Source organism: Macadamia integrifolia, unplaced genomic scaffold (genome assembly GCF_013358625.1).
Source record: "Macadamia integrifolia cultivar HAES 741 unplaced genomic scaffold, SCU_Mint_v3 scaffold2160, whole genome shotgun sequence".
Lineage (NCBI taxonomy): Eukaryota > Viridiplantae > Streptophyta > Magnoliopsida > Proteales > Proteaceae > Macadamia > Macadamia integrifolia.
The window spans coordinates 51456-75455 of record NW_024868548.1 but is presented as its reverse complement, the minus strand read 5'-3'; the positions used below and the strand labels follow the sequence as shown (position 1 = coordinate 75455).

The window sequence follows — 24000 nt, the reverse complement described above, 5'->3', positions numbered from 1 at the left end:
GCTTATATTAGTTGTGTGTATGCTATGGTGGAATACAGTATCAGATGATCCTGGCAGGTTTGGGTTAACCGGTGTTAACCTGATCACTGGACCAGTTCCGCGAGAACGGGGTGTGACAATTTTGATAGTAATTATAAATTTTTGAATGGTTTGCTTATATTAAACTACATGATTTGATGGTGGCTATGTCGGTCACCATATGTTATTATCATATTATTTTTGTTGTCTATCAGGTTTCATATTGAAAATTTTTTGTTTTCTCATTTTACGCCGTTATGCTGCTGAAATTTTGTTAAACTTTTCACTAACAAGTGAATTCAATTATGACAATTACAAACTAGTTAACTAGAATTTGTGCTATTAATGCATGCATGCCATGAAATGCAAGAGTTATAAATTTTACATTTAATTATAACTTTTCATAAGGTTTTTATCTTCACCCACCCTAGACTTATTATAGTTTCTATAGGGTCTAAGCAGTATGATGTAGGCAAGTAGAGCATCGTACTCTGATACAATCATTGTCACAACCCGCTAGCACAAAATTGAGTCGGTGATCGAGTTAACTCCTGTTAACTTACAAACCTGCCAGGATCAACAATGCAGTAACTGTAATACATCATACATCTACTAAATTAAGATAAGACCTTTATTTTCAGTGGAAGGCATGTTCATAATAATACCTACAACTGTTTCCCAAATACTTGATACCCAAATTGAGTTATAAAAGTTATATACATTTGGGCCCGAAGGCATGATACATACACAAAAGTATAAAAATTTAAACATCAAGTCATCAAAAGGGAGTACATCAAAAGAATAAAAAAGAATCACCCAGGAGTCACTGCTGCCATGCAACACAATTCTCGCACATGCAATTGACACCATGCTCGAACTTATTAAGGACCCACTAGTCCTTAGAGAGAAACTCCACAGTGGGATCCGACTCCTGATCTCCAAGCGGGTAACCTACAAAATAACCTAAAAAGAGTTGTGCACGTGGGATGAGCTCACTAGCCCAGTAAGTGAAAAGGAAGACTACATAAGGAAAACCACACAAACAGTCACAACACAAATGCGCCTATATGTATGTAATTCATTTTAATCCTTTTAGCCTAACAACATTACTAGTTCATAGGCTATGTGTTACTCACAACCATAGTGCGCATATGCCCCGGGTATGAGCCATGAACCCCATCCCATAATACGCCCATAAGGTTGTCGGAGAAGGCCCACCGTTGGTACCGAAATTTAAAATGCAAACCAACTCCCGAAAAATTTAAATGACAGAAAATAAATGGGTGACTCCACCCAAAATAAAAGCAGTATGATCGGCCCTCTGAATATACCATCAAGGCTACTAACTATCCTAGTGATTATTCGTGCATATTTCTAACCGTTGCAGGAGTTCGACAATCGTAACATGATGCTTCACCCCAATAGTAAATCAATACATGAACCCCTGTTAGGAAGAGCACAAAGGGGTATATAAATTCTAGCCGCATGCTTCTATATGAGCATAATACGATTACACGATGGCACCGCTTTCCATTCCACGAGCCACCATGCACTCATTTCCAAGATGACTACGACATCTAAATCTAGCATGCATATCATGTCCAAATAAAATTCTTCTATCACATACATCAAGACATAAAGAATATTCATCATAAAGCCAAGAATAACATGTTATACAAATACATATACAATGCGTGATTTGGCATACGTGATGTCTATTCTACACACAAGTGACATGATGATATGGCTAGACTAACACATATTAAGTGATGCATAACATTCTGAAATTAAATCAGAGTCCACTCCCCACTTACTTGTATATGTACACGGTGCTTGTACCTGGCACGTAAGAGATCTGATGTGCGGGTACGCATATAATGAGTGTAACCTATCATAAACATAATGGTTTATCATTTCACTATTTTAGGATCAAAATCATCATGTTTGAACACTAAAATCGGTTTTAGAATCATAAATGGGGGTTGCCCATCAAATTTGGACTTATTTTGGGCATTCTGGAGAGACAGGTGGGCATGAGTCAAAGACAAGCGGTCCTCAGAGCCCACTAGTTTCATGCCCGTCAATTACACCAGAGCTCAGAAATTGAGTTCTGGGATCTCAAGTGGGCTAGAGACCCAAAGATAGGTGGGTTTGGAACACCCCCCAGTTTTGAAACGAAATTCTTCCATCATCTTCCCCACCTTCTCTTTGGCTTGGGGAACTTGTTTGGGGTCTATCCGGTGAATTAAATCACTCATCTAAGGTCCAATCATGTATCATCAACCTAGATCTAATATCAAATCAAAAGAAAAATAAGATTCTTGCCTCTTTCTCAAGAACACCAATGAAACCCTAAATTTCACTTCTTTAGCTCAAGAACTTTCAAATACTCTAGATCTTTACTAACACTCCTTCCATTAGACCTTAGATTTAATTATCTAAGTAGGATTCGCAAGATCCAAGTTGGTTCTTTCCCAAAAATCAAAAAGAGGGTTTAAGCAAGAAGTTTCTTAAGAATCCTTAAAATGTGTACAATACCTACCTCAAATCGAAGATCCCAGTGAGCTGATCATTAATTCAGGCTCAAAATACCAAGACCCAACTCCGGTGAAGCTCTATGGTCGATTTTCTTTCTTCTTTCTTCTTCTTCTTCTTCCTTTTTCCTTTCTTCTTTCTTTTTATCTCTTCTTTACTCTCCCACCGACCAACTATCATTAATGAGGAAAAAGACAATAAATGTCTCTTCTTTTATAACTGGGCCCCAAAAATATCTTCTAGTCATAGGTGGTTACATCTCAGGTGGGCATTCTCTGGTGGATATATCTCAGGTGGCTATTCTCATGTGAGTATATCTCAGGTGGGTATTCTCAGTTAGGTATCCTCAGGTGAGTATATCTCTGGTGGGTATGTCTTAGGTGAGTATATCTCCGATGGGTATATCTCAGGTGAGTATACCATTCTAGTTAGTCCATTGCTAATATTCCATTTGGACTTCAACAAGGACAAACTCATACTAATAATTAAATTACGTTGGCACCCACAAATACTAGTACGTATCTTTACTTCTTGTACATGACCTCGTGGCGCATGCAAGTGCAAGGCTTGGGTGCACATATTACACTTGGTACCCGTTCGGTCATGTCAGGCCAACCCGAGTTCAAGGTCACTCTTGCTACCATGTTTCATATGGTACCTATGTCAATTCGCTCCGGTTCAACCCCTATATGATTAAACCAAGTTAATATGGGTAATCAGACCGGGTTTAGAAAGTAGGGTATCACATCTAAAGTCTCTGGCATGCCGACATAGATCCTCTTCCTATTGGAGGGATCGTTCCTTGTCGTGGCTAGGCTTACAATGGCTAACTCAACCTAACTTAACCATGGTAAGGTCTTGTAACAGCTAACCTGACCATGGTAAGGTCCTGCAACGGCTAACTTGACTGTGGTGGGTCTAGGAGTTAGATAACCACTTGACCCTGGTTAGTTGCCTTAGTCATAGTTAAAGTTGATCATCAATGCGGGGTCTCCATGTGCGAGTAGGCCATAAGGTCAAGGTCTCCTTTGTTGGTCAAAAGAGTCTACTTATGCTCGTACTAAAGAGGTCGGGGATATTCAACAGATATATGGTATATCATACGCCCCCCACTCTCTCGAGCTCCTAGCATAGGAGGTTGGGAAAGTGCTTCTCGTGTCCAAGTACGCGCTTCGACTTCTTCAACGATTGATCGACGAGTATATTGGTATATCATATGCCCCTCACTCTTTTGAGCTCTTAGCATAGGAGGTCGGCAGAGTGCTTGTCATGTCCAAGTATGCACTTCGACTTCTTCAATGACTGGTCAATGAGTATATTGGTATATCAATAGAAGTGGGGATGGATAGGTTGAGGAAGGCTATATCAGGTGGCCACCAAGCGAAAATCAACTCTCTAAGCCATGAGCGACCAATGGGGTCTATAAGCATGGATACTAAGGTGGATGCATCCAAAGGAAGGGGAAAGGGGCAGAGGAAGGATAGTGATTTGGTATCCAAAAATCTAACCAGGGGTTAATTGATTCCCCATTACACAGTTGGAAAAAAAGACCTGTCCTAAGAAGGTCTCTAACAGAACAAACTGACTTCCAGCCCCAAGAGGCAGAAGGTGGGCAAGTTGCGTTAAGGATGTGGAATGAGGGAAATATTTGGCCTTCATAAGGCAGGTCCATAGACTTGAAGTGGGAGTCAGAAGTTCCTAGGCCTTTTTGGTCAATAGAGCCTTTATTCATAGTCCCTGAAGCTTTAACATTCAGTCCCTTAAACCGTTTCGGTTTGCAGATGGTCAACCAATAGATGGTGGGAACTTAAGAGTTGGGTCCATTGGACCAAAAGAAATCAGGGCTAATGGAATCTAGGGATATATGTACTGAAGCTGGGAGAGAGAAACAAGACATAGCATAAAGGGGCATAGCAGAGAGTGTGGAATGGATTAACACCAATTTATCTGAGGGACTAAGAAATTGGGTTTTCCTGTGTTGAAGTCTGGTGGAGACCCGTTGAAGTTCTGAGTATAATTAGGTGATCGTACGGCGAGCGGATTCATTATCCAATTAAAAAAAAAAAAAAAGTCATCTTCTGAATTTGAAACACGTGGTGAGTCGTGGTGGAAACAGGATTCAGCCCTACAGCTTCCAGACCGGAAAGTCTCCTAGTAGCGAAAGTCCGAAACAACATCAGAACGCTATCCTCCGTATTGTACGTATCCATAAACCAAACGAATCAAAGACTACGGAAAGTTTCAGTCTCACTTTCAGCGATGGAAGAAACCCCGAAACCGACACCACAGGCACTGGCCACTCATCCACTGCTCTCGGTTTCCGCATTTATCCAAAAGCACTGGCTGCAATTCGGCTCTGAAATAACTACTCGGATTGAAGAAGGTAAGCGTTTCGTCGGTAATGTGATCACCAATTTGCCGCAGCGAAGACGACGTGATCGCCCTCTGCCTTCTCTCTTCGCCTCTGTGAATCATGAAATGTGGCAGCCAAAGCATGTCTTCGATATTGCTCTAAACCCGGACTACATCGCCAAGACCCTCTCAGGAACCTCTGTGTATACCGTCAGTAACTCTAAGAACGAGTTCGTTCTTATTTCTGATCCCAATAGCGTCAAATCCCTCGGATTGCTTTGCTTTCGTCAAGAGGACGCGGAATCGCTTCTTGCCCAAGTTAGTTTCTTTCACCCCGTGTCCTACTCTTTTATCTCTCTGTTTTAGGTTTCATGGTTCTGGTTCTGTTTTAAACTTATGTAATTTGGTTGATGCATCTTATGGTTGTGGTGATTTTCAGGTTCAATTGCGACAACCTGTTTTAGGAAGGGGTGCGCGGGTTGTCCCTATTACCCTTGATCAGGTATTTATCTTACATTTTTTTTTTTTTTCTTTCATGGGGTTAATCCCTTACCATGTTTAGTATATTTGATTTCTCTAGTATATGGTGAAAAGTTTTGTGCTTTATGTCAAATTTATTGAAGTTCTATTTTTGGTAACTGTTTGCTCACGAAATTTCTTGGCGAGTCATCCAAAGGGTTTAGTTGAATCGTATTTTTTATTTTTGATTAAACACTTCTGTATCATGATGTAAAGGGAAAGTTTTAAAAGTCGTTTTTTTTTACCTTATCAACGAAGAAAAATGCTTTAAATTTTGTGTTTGAAGTAAGTCAAGTGAGGATATTTCTCTCTTCCACCTGCTGCCTTTGTAGTGGCAAACAGTAGCCCAAGGGCTTTCTCCTGCGTATTTTTTTGCAACCAGGCCTTTCAATATGGCCTTTTGGTGGCCCTATACTGGAGCTATTTTGCCATTATAATATGTATAATAACAAATAATCTAATTGAAAATATTTATTTGTCCAATCTATTGATCTGAATTGAATGGGATAGAAGCTAAGGTTTATTGGTTTCTAAGAAGGTACATAACTGAACGAGAACTCTCTTTACCTGTCCAATTTCTAGTCCTTACCAGAACCCTTGTACAGCATTTACGAGAAATTACTTGCTAGATGGAATAGCACATTGAGTTTGGAATTTGGATGCTTCTCCTGAAGAATATTTGGACTATCATGACAGTGAATATCTTTATGGAGGTTATTGCCATGGTCCTGAGGTGGGTAGTGAACTGTGATGTCATTACAATGCTACTCTTTTGGCGGGAAACGAGACAAAGCGGAAGATGATGGAAAAGGAAATCTTTTTTGGCAATTATACATGAAACTATTTGGTGATCCATAATCAGTTCCTTAAGTAAGGTTAAAATTTCATTTATCACAATAAATAAATAAATAAGAAGAAGGAAAAAAAAAAAAAAAATGAAAGCCTAAAGTGGTTTCTCAGGCACGCCATCAGATTGAATGTTCATGTTGGGCTTACTTCTCATCAGGAGCGGATCAATCAATGTAATAGTTCGAAGTCCTCACTAGATGCAGTCAATAGATTTAATATTGACATTGAAGTTTTGCAAAGTAATAACGTATAAGGCATCTGTGTCTGGAAAATTGGGAAAAACATAAGTAGTACTTCTCATTTGTTATTGTTGCAAGTGGGGGAATACATTATGTTACTCTTTTTCTAGTACTATCATTCAGGTTTTTTTTTTTTTTTTTTTTTTTTGCATATATATGACATTTTTAGCTTACATGCTTGATTACACTTTCCAGTATTAATATTTTTTCTTTAATAAATATTGCAGGTTTATATGTTGAAGGTTGAAGGAATTGCATTCCGGTTTTTGCCTGATCCTGCACAAATAAGGAATGCTTTAGAGGTTAGATATCTACACATAGTATAGTGATCAATTTTACCTCTCATATATTGCATAACACAATCTGCAATCAATTCTTTATTTCTCAATTCAAAATCTCATAAATTGTATAACTGATATGTGTGTGTGTATATATATATATATATATATATAAATAGGGAAGGTGTTTCCTGCTCGGTGGCGGCGGCTACGTGGGTACGCGAGAGCCAATGAGAGCCCCCTAGTGGTTCAATCAATAAGGGGGCATAGAGCTCATTTCATGGGGTGGGGGGGGGGGGAATAGAGAGAGGGGGTCTAGAGGAGGCTATGCCGTGGGCAGGAAACATTCCTCCATTATATATATATATATATATATATATAAGAAAAAGCATCCATAAAAACGTGGAAGTGAAATTAGCATTCCTACTACTTCTCAAACTTGATCAGTACTTAACTTGATCCTGCCATGCAACCAGACTGCATAATTATATAATCGAAATAGTATCCAAGGTTCCAAATTGATCAATATTGTTAAATAACTCCCCAAGATTGTGTCACAATGTTGCACTGCAAGGGCCATAGCTTTTTTATTTTTGTTTTTCTAATGGGTTTGTGCCCATTAATTCTATATTCACATACCATAAACTGTGGATTTGTATTGTTGCAAGTTCTTGCCTTATAACTTAGCTGATTGTAGAAATTGCAAGTTCAAAATCACGTGGTTTTCCTGCTAAAATGTTTCTATTTTCAGATGCCAGAGGAAAACAAAAAGGGACAATGAATGCATATATTTACTTCCTTGGGAATTGGATGTAATTGCTATGAAAGAATTGTTCGTGGACCTGTCTGTACCCACTGGCAGATCCATAATATCCAATTCTTGTATTAAACCCATATAATGCATCCAAACTAATGTAACATATGCACAGGTAACTTGACCAAACCCATGCAATATGGTTTTGATACAATGGTTCCATCCGGTGACTTTCCTGGTTTGTTATTTATAGAAGGATGTCAGATTTAAGTTGGAAAATCTTGGATTCATGAACCAGGATTGTATCACAAATCATAAGATTTCAACAGAATTGCTTTGGTATTCCAAAAGCACAACTATAGCATCACATTCTAGTTGGAATCACCATGATACATTAATTTTCATGGCTTTAGCCGTTGTTCTCTCTATATTTTTCTCACTCCGGTTCCATGAAATTTAGATATATAATTACTTCTGGACTTTAATTAGGATGTTTATTGCTTGGTTACATTTATAGGAGCTAACTCATAATGTTTCTGATTCTAGCTAAAAGCTGCAGATCTCAGGAGTGGGTTTGATGGAGTTCCTGTTTTTCAGGTATGTTTCTGTTTGATGGAGTCCTTTTGGTTTGGTGTGGTTCACGTTGCGGAGCATTGTTGTATTTTTGTTAGGATTATGGTTGGTGGCTACTTGGGGATGCTGATTGTGAATTTAATTGATTTATTAGTTCAGACTGTGTTTTGACATGTGTGCAAGAGCTATTCTCTCTAGGGGATTGATAAGAATGCTTGTGATCATCTTCGTGTTTTAATTTTTTGGATACAGCACACTCATGTAGAACAGTTTTAAGATGGAATGTGTGGATATTTGAAAGGGGGGGGGGGTGTTGTGTTAGAAAAAAAAAGAAAAACAACTATTCTCTCTAGGATATTGATAAGATTGCTTGCGATCATCTTGATGTTTTGTTTTTTGGGTACTGCACACCCATGTGGAACAGTTTTGAGATGGAATGCGCACACATTTGAAGGGTTGTGTGGGGGTTGTTATGTGTATGTTGGTTTAATTGTGAGACACTGAGTTTGTACAACAAAAGAGAGATGTTGTTAGTGATTTTTTTTCAGGATTTATTATCACTTTGTGAAAAAAGATTTTTAATCGATACTCTTTTAATGTGCTTCATTAGAAAGGTTATGCTCTATTTTAGGTTATAGTGAATGCAATAATTATGCCTATTGGTGTAAATTTGTACTATTGAAATTAATGGTGTATCTATTATTTAGATACAGTTTTCAAGGATCATATAGCTTTAGTATATTACCCCTTCATTTAGCTGTATAGTTTGTAATATTTGTTTGTTTTGGTTTTCATAATAAGAACTCCTGTTATAAAGGATTACTCTACTTCTGGTGTTTCTGTGCTTACTGGGGGAAAACAAATGTAACAACGGTTGTTGATACTTTGTCATCCTTGCCGCAACTCACATTCCTATGCCCTGTGGCATACATGGACGGATGATAGTAGGTGCATGAAGGACCTCATACCTGTCTCACATGTCAAATTGCAACCTAGAACAAGCATAGAAAATGATAAAAAGAAATTTGAAAGTTTCATAAAGGTTACAATAATGCCATTTCATTGTAATCCAGTGGCATTTCTGTAATTTTTGCTCACTTTAAACTTACTTGGAAGGCTTCAGCTGAAAATTAGTACTGCAATGTGCCTGGGGATATCTCTATAAAATGGAATCCACCCTCTTTGCAATATGAACTATGAAGTATGAACTAGTGATGAAGAAACATACCAACTTATGTGACCCATAACACCCCCCTTGTTTTACTTCTTTTTTTTCTTTTTGTTGGCTTGGTTTTTTCAAATTTAATATTCATCTATTTTGGAAACTAGAAAAGAAAATTTGTGAGCTGTTGGAAATCTGTACCTTTTTTTTTTTCCAGTGATAATAAATATTGCAAATGTGTACTTTAAAAGTGAGTTGAACTTGTCTTGCTTATATGAGATGGTTTAAAGATAATTGTTGTGGGATTTCTTTTCAAGACTTTGTGGTGGGTTAGTTCTTGATGTGTTGGATAAAGGAAAGAATATTATTTTCCAGTTTCTTTAATTCTAGAGATGGGTGTATCTAATAAATCTTTTTGATGATGGTGGGTATTTATTCGTGTAGTAAGATAGCTTTTTTAGGTCCCACCCAAGGATGAATGGGATCCAAATAATCCATCATTTGACTTTGTATTTCTTTGACTGAATTTGGGAATAAATTGTTTATTTGGTTTATACATAACTGCTGAGAATGGTGGGGGTTGTCCATTAGCCATGTGATAAACTGTGACCTCTACGACTATCTCCTCTTATTCAGAAAAAAACAAGAAGCTATAGATAATTTCTCAGCTTATATTAGTGGAAATAGTAACATGACGTGGGATAGGACCATTTGTTCCCCATACTCATGCACTTGGAGTTTGTGGAGGGGGATAAACTGTAGGGTAACAAAAGAAAAAGAAAAAAGAAACAGAAGAATACAATTTAATAGTGAAATGTTCGACATAGCAGAATATATATAAGTTACGCAATCAGAGGATTGGGGGGGGGGGGGACTAGGAGATGCTCTAAAATTTAAGAAGACTGCTACTGTTACTTAAATAACTGCAGACATCTTATATCATCTTTGAAGAAGTTTGAATGATCTGTTCATACGAGAGAGGGGATGGGGATGACAATTATGTAGTCTTGTCAACCCAACCAGATTAAAGTTTTAATCTGGGAAAGCTCTGGTATTACTTGTTAAGGATGTTTTTCATGCTTCTAGGTTATTTATAAATTTTAGCTACATCTATATCGAACTCTTTTGGTGCTATGAATTGCCCATCACAAGTGCAGAAAGGAGGTTTGGGTACATCAGGTTCAGGTTGGTAGCTGACTTTTCACCAAAAAAGGAGGTGAAAAAAAATAGGTAGGAACCATATACCCAAACCTTTCAGTGTGAATCGTGGAAATCTTCTATTTAAACCTTTTGCTTGAGCATGTTCGAAGTGACATACCACACTTGTAACTTGGATCATTGGTAAATGAGTGAGGGCTTCTTAAGTCCCCTCAGAAGGACTAATGCTTGGTTGCTGTAAAAAATAGGCTAGGGTTCTTACACTGTGGATGACTGAGTGGAAAGAAGCTGTTAAGAAAGTATGATTTTGCTTAGCATCCTGGAATGTAAGAGCCTTGAATTATGGAACTGATAAAATAATGAGAAGGGTAATATTATTTTTGCATATAAGAGACCAGGTGGAAAAAGGGCAGGGGGAGGGGAATTGTTAAGGAGGTTGGTAGCTATAAATGTAGTGACAGAGGGTAAGACGGTAATTAAAATGAGGTGATATAATAGTAGATGAATTTGAAGATTGAAGAAGATGTTAAGGTGGATAGTATGATAGATTAAACTAATATTAGGCTATGAGATCAGCGTGGATGGAAACACTAATGGACAGTTTTGGAAATTTTGGATGAGGAAGGGAGGGGAGAAAAATGCATTCCAAGATATTGATGTAATTAAAGGTATGATCAATGAGGCTGCAACTGTTGTCAGAACCATGTGGGGAGTTGACTGAGTTTTCAATTGCAGTTGGCTCAAACATTCAGCATTGAGCACTGTGCTTTATGCATTTGTCATAATTTAATTTCGTATGCATAAACATGATGCCAGATAATTTAGTATTGGTGCAGGGACAAAGAAGAGAGTCATCTACCAAGTCAGAACTATGGAGAAATGCTTTATATTAGTCAGATAAAACAAAATATATCAAGTACGACAAGTGAACATTGATCATCAAGAGATTTATTTTACTGTTTTCATTGTCTTGGTTTAATGTAAAATAAGGAATGAGGAAATGGTGCTTATGGAATCAGAGGAGGGTGTATGAAAGTGGAAGGGAGCTTTGGAGTGTGTTTGATCGGCATATACCATTAAAGCTAAAGGGAAAACTTATAAGTACACCATCCTGGAGCTGAATGATAGGCAGCAAAGATAACAAATAAAAAAGTTGAATGAAGCTGAAATGAGGATATTGAGATGGATGACTGGTAAGACTACGAAAGATAGATTCAGAAATAAATATGTTCGAGGAAACTTATGAGTAGTACGATAAGTTCAGAAAAGTTTGTTTGAGTTGGTTCAAATGTGGAATGCAAAACCATTTAATGCATCGGGAAGAAGTGTATGGTGCATAATTTAGGTGGTGAAGAGTTTATAGCGCATTTTATATGTGGTAAAAGGATGGGGAGGTCAAGGAATACTTATGTCAAATTAATGAGAAAAGACATTAGCTTTTGGGAGTTTACAGAAAATGTGACCATAGAGCGGAATTGCAGAAGAGAATTTCTGTAGCAAATCTCCAGTAATGCTTCTCATTTGAATCGAGTCTAACAGTTAATAGGGCTTTGGTCACTTACTCTCTCAAGAAGCATTAGTGTTCGCTTGAGCAGTTGTTTCATCTATCTCTTTGTCATCTACATATGTTTTTTGCTTCAAATCTGCATTTTCTTTTATCTATTCGTACTTTTTTCTGTCCTAGGTTTGTAATCCTCTTAATGATGCAGTCTAATCAGTTTTTTGTATCACCAGTCTGACCTCTTGGTTGTGAAGAAGAGGAACAGGCGTTACTGCCCAATATACTTCCAAAAGGTTTGATAGCTGGTTGACCACCCTGTTAGATATTTTTTTATTGCTGAGACTGCAGCATTCTGTAAGATCCAGCTATAGATTTTACAATTGGCTGTTTCTTGCTTACACAGGAAGACATAGAAAGAGAACTGTCAAAGGTCTCAAGGTCATCTAGGGGATCCAGTGTCTCTCAACACATTATGGTATGGCTGTTGATGCCCATTCAATTCATTGTTGATCCTTAAATTATTTGTGCTTCGTAGGTAAATAAGTTGTAGAACATGTTGAGAGAAAATCAATTGGGTAGTTTTGTAATGGGTCCAAAAATGCTCTCAAGGCAAGTTCTTTTTTGTATGTAACATCCCTAGAACATATTGCCAAAATACAGCTTACAAGAGGGATTGGTACCCAATAAATGGGTGATATTGATCACAGTAGTTGGACAATAATATCCAATGAAGCATGGGCAAATTCACCTAGACGGCGACGGTCGGTTTGTCCCCTTCTCCCCACCCCTGCCTTCCCAAACAGACACATTTAACAACTTCCAAGTTTAGGAGTGGAGTTGATGATGTGTGCATTACTTCTTTCTACAGGTTGGAAGTTTGGAAGATGTTCTGAAAAAGATGGAGGTAAGATGTATCTGATTGGCTTATTGTTTCTATATATTCATTCAGTCCTGACGACGTAATTTATCTTGTTTAATGCAGTTAAGTGAGAAGAGTTCTGGCTGGGAAGATCTTATATTCATCCCACCTGGTAAAAGCTACTCCCAACACATTCAGGAAGTTGTAGCAGCATGATACATTGGATACCAAGCTTCTATGATCATCGGAAAGGTCACAAGTGAAATGCAGTTTGCCTGCTCTGAAAGCAGGTCAGCTATGAAGACAACCGTATAAAAACAATAGAATCTCTCTCTCACTCCATGTGATACACATGCAGACGCTAACCTGAGGCTTTATCCTCAGTTAAGAAAATGGTTTCTTGACATTCAGATCATTGACTGGAATAGTGAATAGATTCTGCAAAAAGATTCGCAGCTACCCTTTGATCTGCTACAAGGTCAAGAATTCCCCCCGGGACCAAGGCCTGGTTTATACCTTCTAAAGTGGGTTTGTTCTATGATGATTGTATCATTGATTATTAATCTGTTTCTTCGATCAATTGCTCCAAGTTGAACCCTTTTTTGCCGTTAAGAAGTGAATTAAGAGGTCTCTGCGCTGATGCGCAGTACAATCAGTAACTGCCTTCGTATTTATAGGTCTGCTCTCTTTATGTTTCCCATGCAATTCTCTTTATGAAATTCATCTTATTGCCCTTCCCCATCTTGTGAGTTGTGAGTTGTGAGTTTCGTAATGAGAGTTGAAATTGTGCTGGGATCTTGGTTAGAACCGGGTGATAATTTAGTTAAAATCCAGGACCTCACCCTTTCCGACCTTTATTATCTTTATTGTTTGGGTTTGTGACCAATGGAAGTGGAAGACGAGTCAGATACCTCATCAGATGATTGTATAAAGAAAATGTTAGACCATAGAAAAGAATGGAAAGGAATGAAAATCATAATGCAAGTTCTTGTTTGAATTGAATATTTGATGTATTGGGAAAAGTCAGAATAATTAAAAATTGAATTTCTTTTTTTTTTGACATTTTAAAATTTTTATTTTGGACTCCTAAAAAATTAACAATAATAAAAATATTTTGATTTTCTATGGAACATGTATATCCCACAATTTTTTTTTTTATTTTTTTATTTTGGTAGAAGATATATACCACAACTGGTGGGGTGACAACAGTCAATCTCTTTCTATTTATACATATGGAAAGTGAATAATTCATTACCAAAAAGAGAAAGTGAATAAATCATCATATAATGATTTAGAAAATATAAAAGATAAAAGGGAGGTTTGTGTTGATTTTAAATCTTTTCGACTAGGTAATATATTATCCCTATGCATGAAGATAATCTATTCGGTTGTTGTCGTAGACTCTAATATAGATTTATGAGCCTTATCAAAAAAAAAAAAATTATAGATTTATGAGAAAGTGAATAATTCATTACCAAAAAGAGAAAGTGAATAAATCATCCTATAATGATTGAGAAAATATAAAAGAAAAAAAGGGAGATTTGTGTTGATTTTAGATCTTTTCTACTAGGTAATATATTATCCTTATGCATGAAGATGATCTATTCGGTTGTTGTCATCAGACTCTATTATAGATTTATGATCACATTCTCCTTAGGACCCTAGTATCTCTTCTGTCTCTGTGTTTGGGTCATGGAAGTCGGCGTTTTATTTAAGTTTATCGGAATATTAAATTACTTGGCCTTCGTTTAGCTAGTAAGCCTTCTTTATTATGCCAAGTTTCTTGATGAGAGATTAGCAGGGCCATATTAGCTCGGCATCTACATTGGCAATGGCCTAATATTGCAACTTTGTATTTTGTGGGAGATAAAATCTTTTGAAAAACATTTTCCTTCTATAAATTCATCTAGGGAAAAGGTTGCGCATACCACTGTTCAGTCATGTGTCTTCCTCTCCTAGTGAAATGAGTACTCCCACCCATTGTTGTCGCCCTTTCCCTATGTCTATTGCCCACTAGTTTACCGAGAGTGGGCAGTCTGCCAAAGCCTTTCCTATTCATTTAACACAACACTTTCTTCAATAAAAGATATCAAACAGAGCATGATTTGTATTAGATAAAATTTGAGACTTGGAATATTAAAATTGAAAGAGAGGAAGTGTTTTTTGTCTAGGAATATGGTTCATACACCTATGTGAGAAACAATCTATACCTCACTTTTGATTCTATTCTATAGGGATTAAGGAGGTCATCTTACAGAGAAGAGCAGAGAGTCAAGGATGCAGATGTTGTAACCACGTTCTCTGATAGGAAACTTTTTTTCCACTGAAATATTCCTCACAAAGTTCCTCTCTGTTTTTGCTTTTTAACTTCTAAGTATAATAAATGTAGGCATAAACATTGTGATCCCAGAAATTTTAGTCATTTTAATTCTAAGATCTCTTTATCGGATCATGTCTATTGGTACCACCTCACTGAGGTTTTGCTCTAGAGTTGCATCAATTTTGAACTTTGAAACAAGAATCAGGCTAGTGGGCCAACATGTATGGTACTATTGGTGGATGAAGCCATGGGGTTAATTGAGAGTATCGAATTTTGAATTGTTCCAGTTGCATTAGGCATGGAAGGCGTGCACTACATCATCTGCTGGAGTTCAATGCTTCGAAGTCAGCTAAAGAAAGGTGTCCCTATGGGGCTTGCCTACCAGATCTTGTGCTTCCTATATTGTATTTTTCATTTCCCTTCATTTTCTTTATTAGAAGGTACATCACATTCAGGTTAATTATGTATTCTAAAAAATCATACAGATGTGGCCTTAGTCTTCTACCAATGAAATTAAACATTTGGAACAGTTATTTATTTAACATATATTTGTTATTTCATTTTCTCAACCTCAACATTTTGTAGATCTCGAACACTCTACCTCCTGAAGATCTCAACTCTAAATCATGATTAAAGAGAACAAAATATACATTTATGTTTAGAAAGCATTTGGAATCACAAAGTAACTTTTTGAAATTAAGGCTGCATTTAATATGATTTCTTAGAATGCATTATCAACCTAAAATGCATACCAAACACAATGTGATTTAAATGTTTCTAGTCAAATATGTTTTGTTTTTTCTTCTAATTATATTCTACATGTGGTACATCTTCAATGTTGAAGTAAAATTCTCGTGAAGTTGACTTGCCAACATTCTCATGGAAAGAAATCTTCCAATATTACAAAAAAAAAAAAAAAAAAAAAAAAAAAAAAAAAAAAAAAAAAAAACCAAGAATAGTTGACTAGGGTCCGTTTGATAATGTTTCTGCCGTTTCTGTTTCAAGAAATGGAAGAAACATAAATTTTCGTTTCTAGAAACAAAAATGGAATTGAAGGTGTTTGATAAGTCATGTTTCTAGAAGTCGATAGTAACCAGTGAAAGAATGACCACAAGTCGTTTCTAGAAACGGCAAAACAAGTTCTACTTGTTTCGCCTGAGTCGTTTCTTGAACCATAAATAAGTAGAAATTTCAATTTCTATTTCTGAAAACAAGTGAAACGAAACAGTTTTATCATACGCTTTTTGTTCCGTTTGTCCAAAAACGGCAGAAACGCGTTTCATAAAACGTTATCAGACAGACCCTAGGTGTGTTCTACTTAACTTTTAAATGATTGGATACTTTTTGTAGTTATTGTAAGGAGCTTAAAATAAGGCAAAAGATTAACACACACTATTGGACTGTTGGTGAGATTGAATCTCCTATGCCAAACCAATACAAGCACAGGAGGAGGTATTGCACGATTGATACACAGAGGACTCACATATATATATCAGTGCAGAAGAAAGAGAATCTGAGAAGACGCATACTAGTGCGGCCATAATTTCAGTCTGGGAAGCTATACCCTCCACGGCAGTCCTATTCCACCCAAAGTTAAAAATCCATATAAACCCTTCATCTACCAATTGAAGGTCTCAAGATTTGGTGCAAGATATTGACTTGGTTCCTCATAGTATCATTCAACCCATCATATTGTAAAATGATAAATGCATATCACTTAAGTCTCTTATTCTCAAATTTTTATGTTCATAATCTACCTTGCACTAACCACTTTTAGCATTAGACGGTGAATGAGACTCTTGCCTTTGAGAAGCCAAAACAGTTCATCGGACACTTTGGTAAACAATCTAATTAATCTGTGGGCCATCAGCATCGCCATGGATTGAACAATCAGCAATGATTTGATATCCGTGATGGGTTACTGTTTACCTGACAATTGGGTTTGGAGGTTGTGAAAAAATGTAGTTTCAAATCAATTTGGTGAGCTGTGAAATCCAACCTACATTCTCCTACCAATGAAAAAAAAAAAAATATATATATATATATATATATTTATATATAGCTAATAAGAAAATAAAGGAGTCTCTTTCATTTACAACTATTTCGGAATGTACAGAGGCCCACAATCTTTATGAGGGAAAATGGACACTGCAACTAACAAGAACTTGAGGCCTTAGAGAGCGGCTGTAAATCTGATGGGAAGAAGGTTCTTTTTAATTCCTTTTGCATAGATAAATCTAATCAAAGGGTTAATGTTGTCCACGCAACCCTCTAACTAAGGAAGCTCTTCATAATGGAGAAGTCTTTAGGATTCCATATTATGATGGTAATAGCTAATAGGTTGAGCTGAGACCATTGTTGTTTTTCTTTTTGTCAAACCCAAAGTAGCCAAGTTTAGATGGAAATGTAATTGTAAGATAAGGGGAAGCAAATCTATTGTTTGATCCTAAATGAAGGTTAATATGGTGAATTTCATAGAAAAAGCTCTAGAAAAGACACTGACAGGTGGAAAAACAAAGTAGGTTTTATTTATTTTCCTTACCCACCCTTTCGTGTTAAGGGAAGGAAACCCATGACAAGGAACATTGCTTAATTTTTAATTTTAAGTCTAATCTCATCTCTTAAGTCCTCTAACCACCACAACCAAAATCCTCCATGAAATACTTGTGGGCTTGAAATATCTTTTAGGAATGATGATGAGTGAAAGTTGATATAGAATATAAAAAGGGAGATATGTGTAGGTTTTGTTAGAGGTATTTTCTACATTACAAAGGCATTTGAAGATTTTGGTCTTCAAAAATGATGAAGGCCATTCCTTCCAAGGCTTTGGTTATTAAAATCAATTTGATGTTCCTTGCATTCTTCTTTGTCATCTATGTCACCCTTCTCCTTGGATCATCTACTTCCGGCTACCTCGAGTATCCAGCGACCATTGTTCGGTGCTCGCTGCGCGAGTGCCACCAGAAGGTAAGGTGAGTAGACTTGAGAGTAGTTAGTTAGTTAGTTAGTTAGTTATGCATTGCTTACATCCAAATAAAGGTTTATTGCACTTATAAAGAAGAATGATGGAATGTTCTTTAATTTATTGGACTTTGTGAATTAAATTTGCAGGTTGAAGATGGTGTAGTAAAGATGAAGGCAGTCCTAGAAGAGACAACATTGAAAGGAAAGAGCAAAATATTGAAAAGAGAGAAGCCCAGCTTCTTGAGTGAAATGGGAAGGGTAAGGAAGATAGGAATGGTGAACATGGATGGAAAAGGTGTGAGTGAATGGAAAGGCTTTGGGAAATTTATACCAGTCCACTTTGAACGTGTCTCGGAGTACCTAGAATGGAAAGATTTGTTCCCAGAGTGGATCGACGAGGAGGAAGAAAGCGATGTATCGACGTGCCCAGAGATACCTATGCCGGATTTCATGGCCTATGAGGAGATGGACATGGTGGTGGCCAAGTTGCCTTGTGAGTATCCCAAAGAAGGGTGGGGTAGAGATGTGTTTAGGCTTCAAGTTCATCTCACAGCAGCTAATTTGGCAGTGAAGAGGGGGAAGAGGGCTACTGGGAGAAGAATGAAGATATTGTTTTTGAGTCCTTGCAGGCCTATGATGGAGCTGTTTCGATGTGAAGATATGGTGAAGAGAGAGGGGGATTGGTGGTGGTATGAGCCAGAAATGAGCAGATTGGAACATAAGGTTTCTTTGCCTATTGGGTCTTGCAAATTGGCCTTGCCACTCTGGGAAGAAGGTATGTGCTCCATCTGCAACATCTATAGTGTATATCAATGCTATTAGTTTTTAGCTTGGCATGCTGAGGGTGTTCCGCCCAGTGCACGAGGCTCCCACCTTTGTGGGCTGGCCGGGATCCTATCCATGTCACTTAACCTCAAGCAACGCCACAACCCTATGGATGGTATGAGATTGTTATCTGAGGTTAAGGGACATGGAGAGGATCCAAATTCTTCATTGTAATGTATTCAAATCTATCACCACTGAATCATAATGGAACAATATTACTGTTGTGCCGAGGTCCTAAATAGTCGTGATGCTTAACAAATAGTGAGAGATAATGTAAGGACTAATTGGATCAAAAGTATGCTAAAGTAATATGATTCTTTTGACCTTCTCCACAACCATTATTGCAATCTTCTTTTTGCGGTTAGCTAGCTCGAGGTAGAACTTATTAGTCTTACACCAACCGCCCTACCAAACCATTCACATTGGTTCCGTGATTTGGAAACAAAGAAAAGTAAAACAGTGACTATGGCATAATATCCAATCCATACTGATAGGTAGGCCATGTAGTTTTTTTCTTCAGTACCACCATTAGGTATTAGAGGACCCTCCTTTTCTTTTTTTCCGGTGAAGGGGTAGGGATAGTGGTGGGGGTGGGGGGAGTCTGGATCCTCTCCCCGCATGATGACCTCTTCACATGGGATCTCGTCATCTATGAGGTATCAAATCACGAGCCAATGGTGCATCAATTAATTGCTTTGACTCTAGGATTAGATGAAGGGTTTATATGGGTGGTGGGATCCCATTAATTGAGGACTAATAATTTTTCTGATTGATTAATTAACATAGAAACAATAAATTTGCAGGAAGCATTGATGAGGTATACAATCAATCCCAGCTCATGACTACAAACCAAGGAAAGAATGTGACAAGAAGAGAGGCATATGTCACGGTTCTTCACTCCTCTGAAGCCTATGTCTGTGGTGCCATAGCTCTTGCCCAAAGCATCCTTGCAACAGGAACCAAGTGTGACCTTGTTATGTTACTAGACAAATCCATCTCTCAACCGAAACGTGCTGTACTTGCTGCCGCCGGATGGAAAATTCGAATGATCAAACGGATCAGAAACCCCAAAGCAGAAAAAAATGCTTACAATGAATATAACTACAGTAAGTTCCGACTATGGCAGCTCACTGATTATGACAAGATCATCTTCATTGACTCCGACATTGTAGTACTCCGAAACATGGATATCTTATTCCATTTTCCCCAAATGTCGGCGACCGGAAATGATGCTTCAATCTTCAATTCAGGAATCATGGTAATTGAACCATCAAAATGCACCTTTAAAGCTCTAATGGAATTGAGGAAGGAGATAGTATCATACAATGGAGGAGACCAAGGCTTCCTTAATGAGGTATTTGTGTGGTGGCATAGGTGGCCAAGGAGAGTGAACTACTTGAAGAACTTTTGGGCAAACACAACATTAGAATCAAGCATGAAGAATCAGCTTTTTGCTTCGGATCCGCCGAAGCTTTATTCGATACATTTCGTTGGATTAAAGCCTTGGTTATGTTATAGAGATTATGATTGTAATTGGGATAAAAGTGATCAACATGTTTATGCAAGTGACATTGCTCATCAAAGATGGTGGAAAGTGCATGATGCAATGGATGGGAAGTTGCAGAAGTTTTGTGCACTCACTAAGCAAAGGAAGATTGAATTGGATTGGGATAGAAAGAAGGCCAGAGAGAAGGGCTTACAAAATGGGCATTGGAGGATCAACATTACTGATCCAAGACGCAATAAGCATAACTTGCAATAATCTATTAGTTTCTTTAATTTGTTGTTAATTTGTTTTGTAAAACATAATTTGTGTGTGTATAGATCGTAGATATTGAGAACACATTATGTTTGTAACAATTTCTTACTTATAAAATACTTGCTCTGAGGCTCTCTTAATTTATGAGAAAAAAAGACTAAAAATAACCCAATTGGTGATGATAGTGTTTATAGCTAAGATCATTAAAGCTGATTTATATGAAGCTCATTATCATTACTTAAGAAAGTAAATAGGTGTGAAGTAAGTACCAATCAGGAAGCTAAACTGGTAGGTTAAGCAAATCAATTATTGGGTGCACCAAAGCTCCAAGCCACTAACATTTCATGTTAGGATGGTGTGACGGGTTGAAATCGTCTGCAATTCCGATCTCGTACAATTCCATGAAATACCCTCTTTAGGGGGTGACACGTGTATTGATATAAATACAATGGTCCAGATCTGGTACAACTAATAAAACCTTAAGTCATTTAAATCAGATCTGGACCATTGCATTGGTATCAATACACGTGTCACCCCCTAAAGGGGGTATTTCATAGAATTGTACGAGATCGGAATTGCAGACGATTTTCATCCATGGTGTGACCCCTCATTGTGTAATTTTTAATCCAAGATCTGCAAACCAAATAAATAAACGCCATGTTCAAGGGACGTAGGGGGTGAGCTCGGTGTAGGCAACTAGGTAGTTGGGCTCTACGTAAATTTAGGAAAAGTCAAAGGTGCCCCTTTGCTGGTCTCTCGTGGGTGCCTTCTCTTGCCCATTGTGGATCCTTTATTTGCTCCAATGTGGGTCTTGCACACATACAGACACAAAAAAAAAAAAGAAGATATATATATATATATATATCTGACTATGTACGATAGGGGGTAAACATTACTGATGGTAATGGATGTACTTCTCCTACACAATGTTAGGTATGCCTTTTATGGATAAATCATACCCAACCCAGATCAAGAATCTTTAACTTAGAAGTCCATTTTCCACGTTTCCCCTTATTTTTCCATCAAAAAAATTTCTCCATTTTTCATTGTTAAATATGGCAAAACATTGTCAAGGTCTTTTAAACCTTACATCATAAATAAATGCTGTAATCGCTAGAAATTTTCAAGCTCGTCATATACCAGTATAATAATATGCTAATTAATGTCTATTCTCTGAATAAGTGCCAAGTATTTTATAAATAGGTGCAAAGTACCTACCAATTAGGAAGCTAAACGGTAGGTTAAGCAAACCAATGATTAGGTAGGGATGTGGTGAGGTGGGTGAGGGAATTAAATAAACAAGGGAAAACAAATGTCACTTGGTTCTTGTGTCATACACAAAAGCCTATGGATTTATCAGCCGGTCTCGTATGAAATTAAGAATCCCATCCATATTAATGCTCAAACATTAATTCTTATTGGCCTCAGCATTGGTGCAAGGGCTACGTGACCTGTTGGCAATCTCTTGCCCAAGAAACAATTAAGAAACTTGTCCACCCACCTTTGATGAACCCAAAACAGATGTTGCAAAAAGAAAAAAGTGTAAAAGATACTTGAGAAGGGGATAGAGCAAAAAGAGTGATGCACAGGGATTTTGGAGTGGTTGGACAATTAACCTACATCCATTACCAAGAGCTACCCTCTTAGACTTCCTACTAAAGTGATCAACTCCATCAACCTTCAAAATGTTTTTCCGTGATCAACATAAACCCAAATGTTTGGGCTCCCACTCAAACTTAGTGGTTTTCTAGGCTTACTGAGATGAAAATTACAAGATCTTGACAAAACCCTCTAATGAAGATAGGTATGCAAGATAAAAGAGTAATGATGATTCTCAATATACTTGGGCACTTATGACTTGATACATAATATTCAATTGAAGGCACAAAGTTGGTTGAAATGGCTCCCACTTGGGCATTAAATAGAACTCAATAATAGGAGCAAATTTTTGCCTTTTCAATTTAAAGCATGAAATTTAATAAATTTGGTGAAGTAGTCACTACAAAAAAATAGGGTATTTGGGACACTTTTTTAGGGATGAACGAAATTTATGTCCCCTAAATAAACCATTTGGGATGGATATAATTCCGTTGCTACATATCTAGCAGTTGAGACAGATATATATATTTGAGACGGAATTTTCCGTTGCTACTGTGATTGAATTTTACATCTATTACAACGGATTACTTTCCGTCCCTAAATAAACCATTTGGGACGAATATAATTCTGCCACAATATATGGGACATAAATGTTACCGTCCCAATATTTGGGAAGGAATTTTTTTGTCACCATTATGAATAAATTTTACATCTATTACAACGGATTACTTTCCATCCCTAAATAAACTATTCGGGACGGATATAGTTCTGTCGCACTATATGGGACAAAAATGTTACCGTCCCAATATTTGGGACTGAATTTTTCCATCGCTATTATGATTAAATTTTTATTGAATTTACATCTTTATTACGATGGATTTTTTCCGTCCTTAAATAAATCATTTGAGACAGAAATAGCTCCGTTGCTACGTATCTAAAGTATAGAACATACTAAAATGTGTTAGATTCGAAAGTATCGAATTCGATATGATTAATTTGATACATATTTATCATTGGAGACAGAAAGTTTCCGTCGTAAAATTGGAGACGGATGTCTAACTGTCCCTAAATTAAAGAAATTTTCTTTTCAAGCCTGCGCACTCAAATCTTTGAATCGCACTAAATTTGAATGAACCGAAATCTATACGATTAATTCGATACATATTTATCATTAGAGGCGAAAATTTTCCGTCGCAAAATTGGAGACAGATAACAAACTGTCCCAAAATTAGAGAATTTTTCCTTCCAAATCTGTGTGCTCAAATCTCTCAATCGTGTTAAATTCGAACGAACCAACAAAGCCAACTCTCTCCTCTCAAACCCGCGCCTCTCGTCTCATCCCACAACTCCCCTTATTCCACTGGAACACTACTCTGCAACTCTTGAGAAACAACCCTACTCTTCCCAAGAGCTCCTGAGCAATGATCTGCAACTCGTGAAAACTTCCTCAATCACTCGTTCGAACTGTGTTTCTCAGATGTAAACTGACGCTTGAAGCTTCATTGGAGATTTGGAAAATCAACTGTGGTTTCCATCTTCTTGGACTGTAGTTTCTTCCATCTTCAATCACCTGAAGCATCTGATCTTCAAACACATTTGCTGCAAGAACGGTAAGCCTTTAACCCTTCTCTGATATTTGTCTAGGTTTTTTAATGTATGCTCTTACCTGGATTTTATTTAGGGCTCTAATAAAGCTTTCAAATCTCTTCCTATTACATTCTCTCAGTCACGTATCT

The 24000-nt window shown here is 37.3% G+C and overlaps 2 protein-coding genes across 3 annotated transcripts; both read left to right on the top strand.

Annotated features, from left to right (window-relative positions):
* Window positions 1-4619: 4619 nt before the first annotated feature.
* Window positions 4620-13536, top strand: LOC122065953 (protein TIC 22, chloroplastic). Its single transcript, XM_042629782.1, has 8 exons — window positions 4620-5223; window positions 5345-5407; window positions 6740-6814; window positions 8091-8141; window positions 12172-12231; window positions 12342-12413; window positions 12807-12842; window positions 12921-13536. Exons 1-8 carry the CDS (start codon window positions 4813-4815, stop codon window positions 13011-13013), a joined length of 861 nt encoding a protein of 286 aa, XP_042485716.1. The 5' UTR covers window positions 4620-4812; the 3' UTR covers window positions 13014-13536.
* Window positions 13537-17752: 4216 nt separating this feature from the next.
* On the top strand, window positions 17753-20805 carry LOC122065954 (UDP-glucuronate:xylan alpha-glucuronosyltransferase 2). 2 transcript variants are annotated; one of them, XM_042629783.1, is made up of 3 exons: window positions 17753-18084; window positions 18229-18856; window positions 19710-20805. In XM_042629783.1, exons 1-3 carry the CDS (start codon window positions 17917-17919, stop codon window positions 20666-20668), a joined length of 1755 nt encoding a protein of 584 aa, XP_042485717.1. In that variant the 5' UTR covers window positions 17753-17916; the 3' UTR covers window positions 20669-20805. The 2 variants fall into 2 exon arrangements, with proteins under 2 accessions (XP_042485717.1, XP_042485719.1); XM_042629785.1 differs by having other exon boundaries at window positions 17956-18089.
* The last annotated feature ends 3195 nt before the right edge of the window (window positions 20806-24000 follow it).

Excerpts from the sequence above, each read along its gene's own strand:
- LOC122065953 (XM_042629782.1), top strand. The coding sequence starts at position 4,813 with ATGGAAGAAACCCCGAAACCGACACCACAGGCACTGGCCACTCATCCA. Across the intron at positions 5,408-6,739 it reads TCCCTATTACCCTTGATCAG|GTTTATATGTTGAAGGTTGA; the intron begins GTATTTATCTTA and ends TAAATATTGCAG. Across the intron at positions 8,142-12,171 it reads ATGGAGTTCCTGTTTTTCAG|TCTGACCTCTTGGTTGTGAA; the intron begins GTATGTTTCTGT and ends TTGTATCACCAG.
- LOC122065954 (XM_042629783.1), top strand. The coding sequence starts at position 17,917 with ATGATGAAGGCCATTCCTTCCAAGGCTTTGGTTATTAAAATCAATTTG. Across the intron at positions 18,085-18,228 it reads TGCGCGAGTGCCACCAGAAG|GTTGAAGATGGTGTAGTAAA; the intron begins GTAAGGTGAGTA and ends TTAAATTTGCAG. Across the intron at positions 18,857-19,709 it reads CTTGCCACTCTGGGAAGAAG|GAAGCATTGATGAGGTATAC; the intron begins GTATGTGCTCCA and ends ATAAATTTGCAG.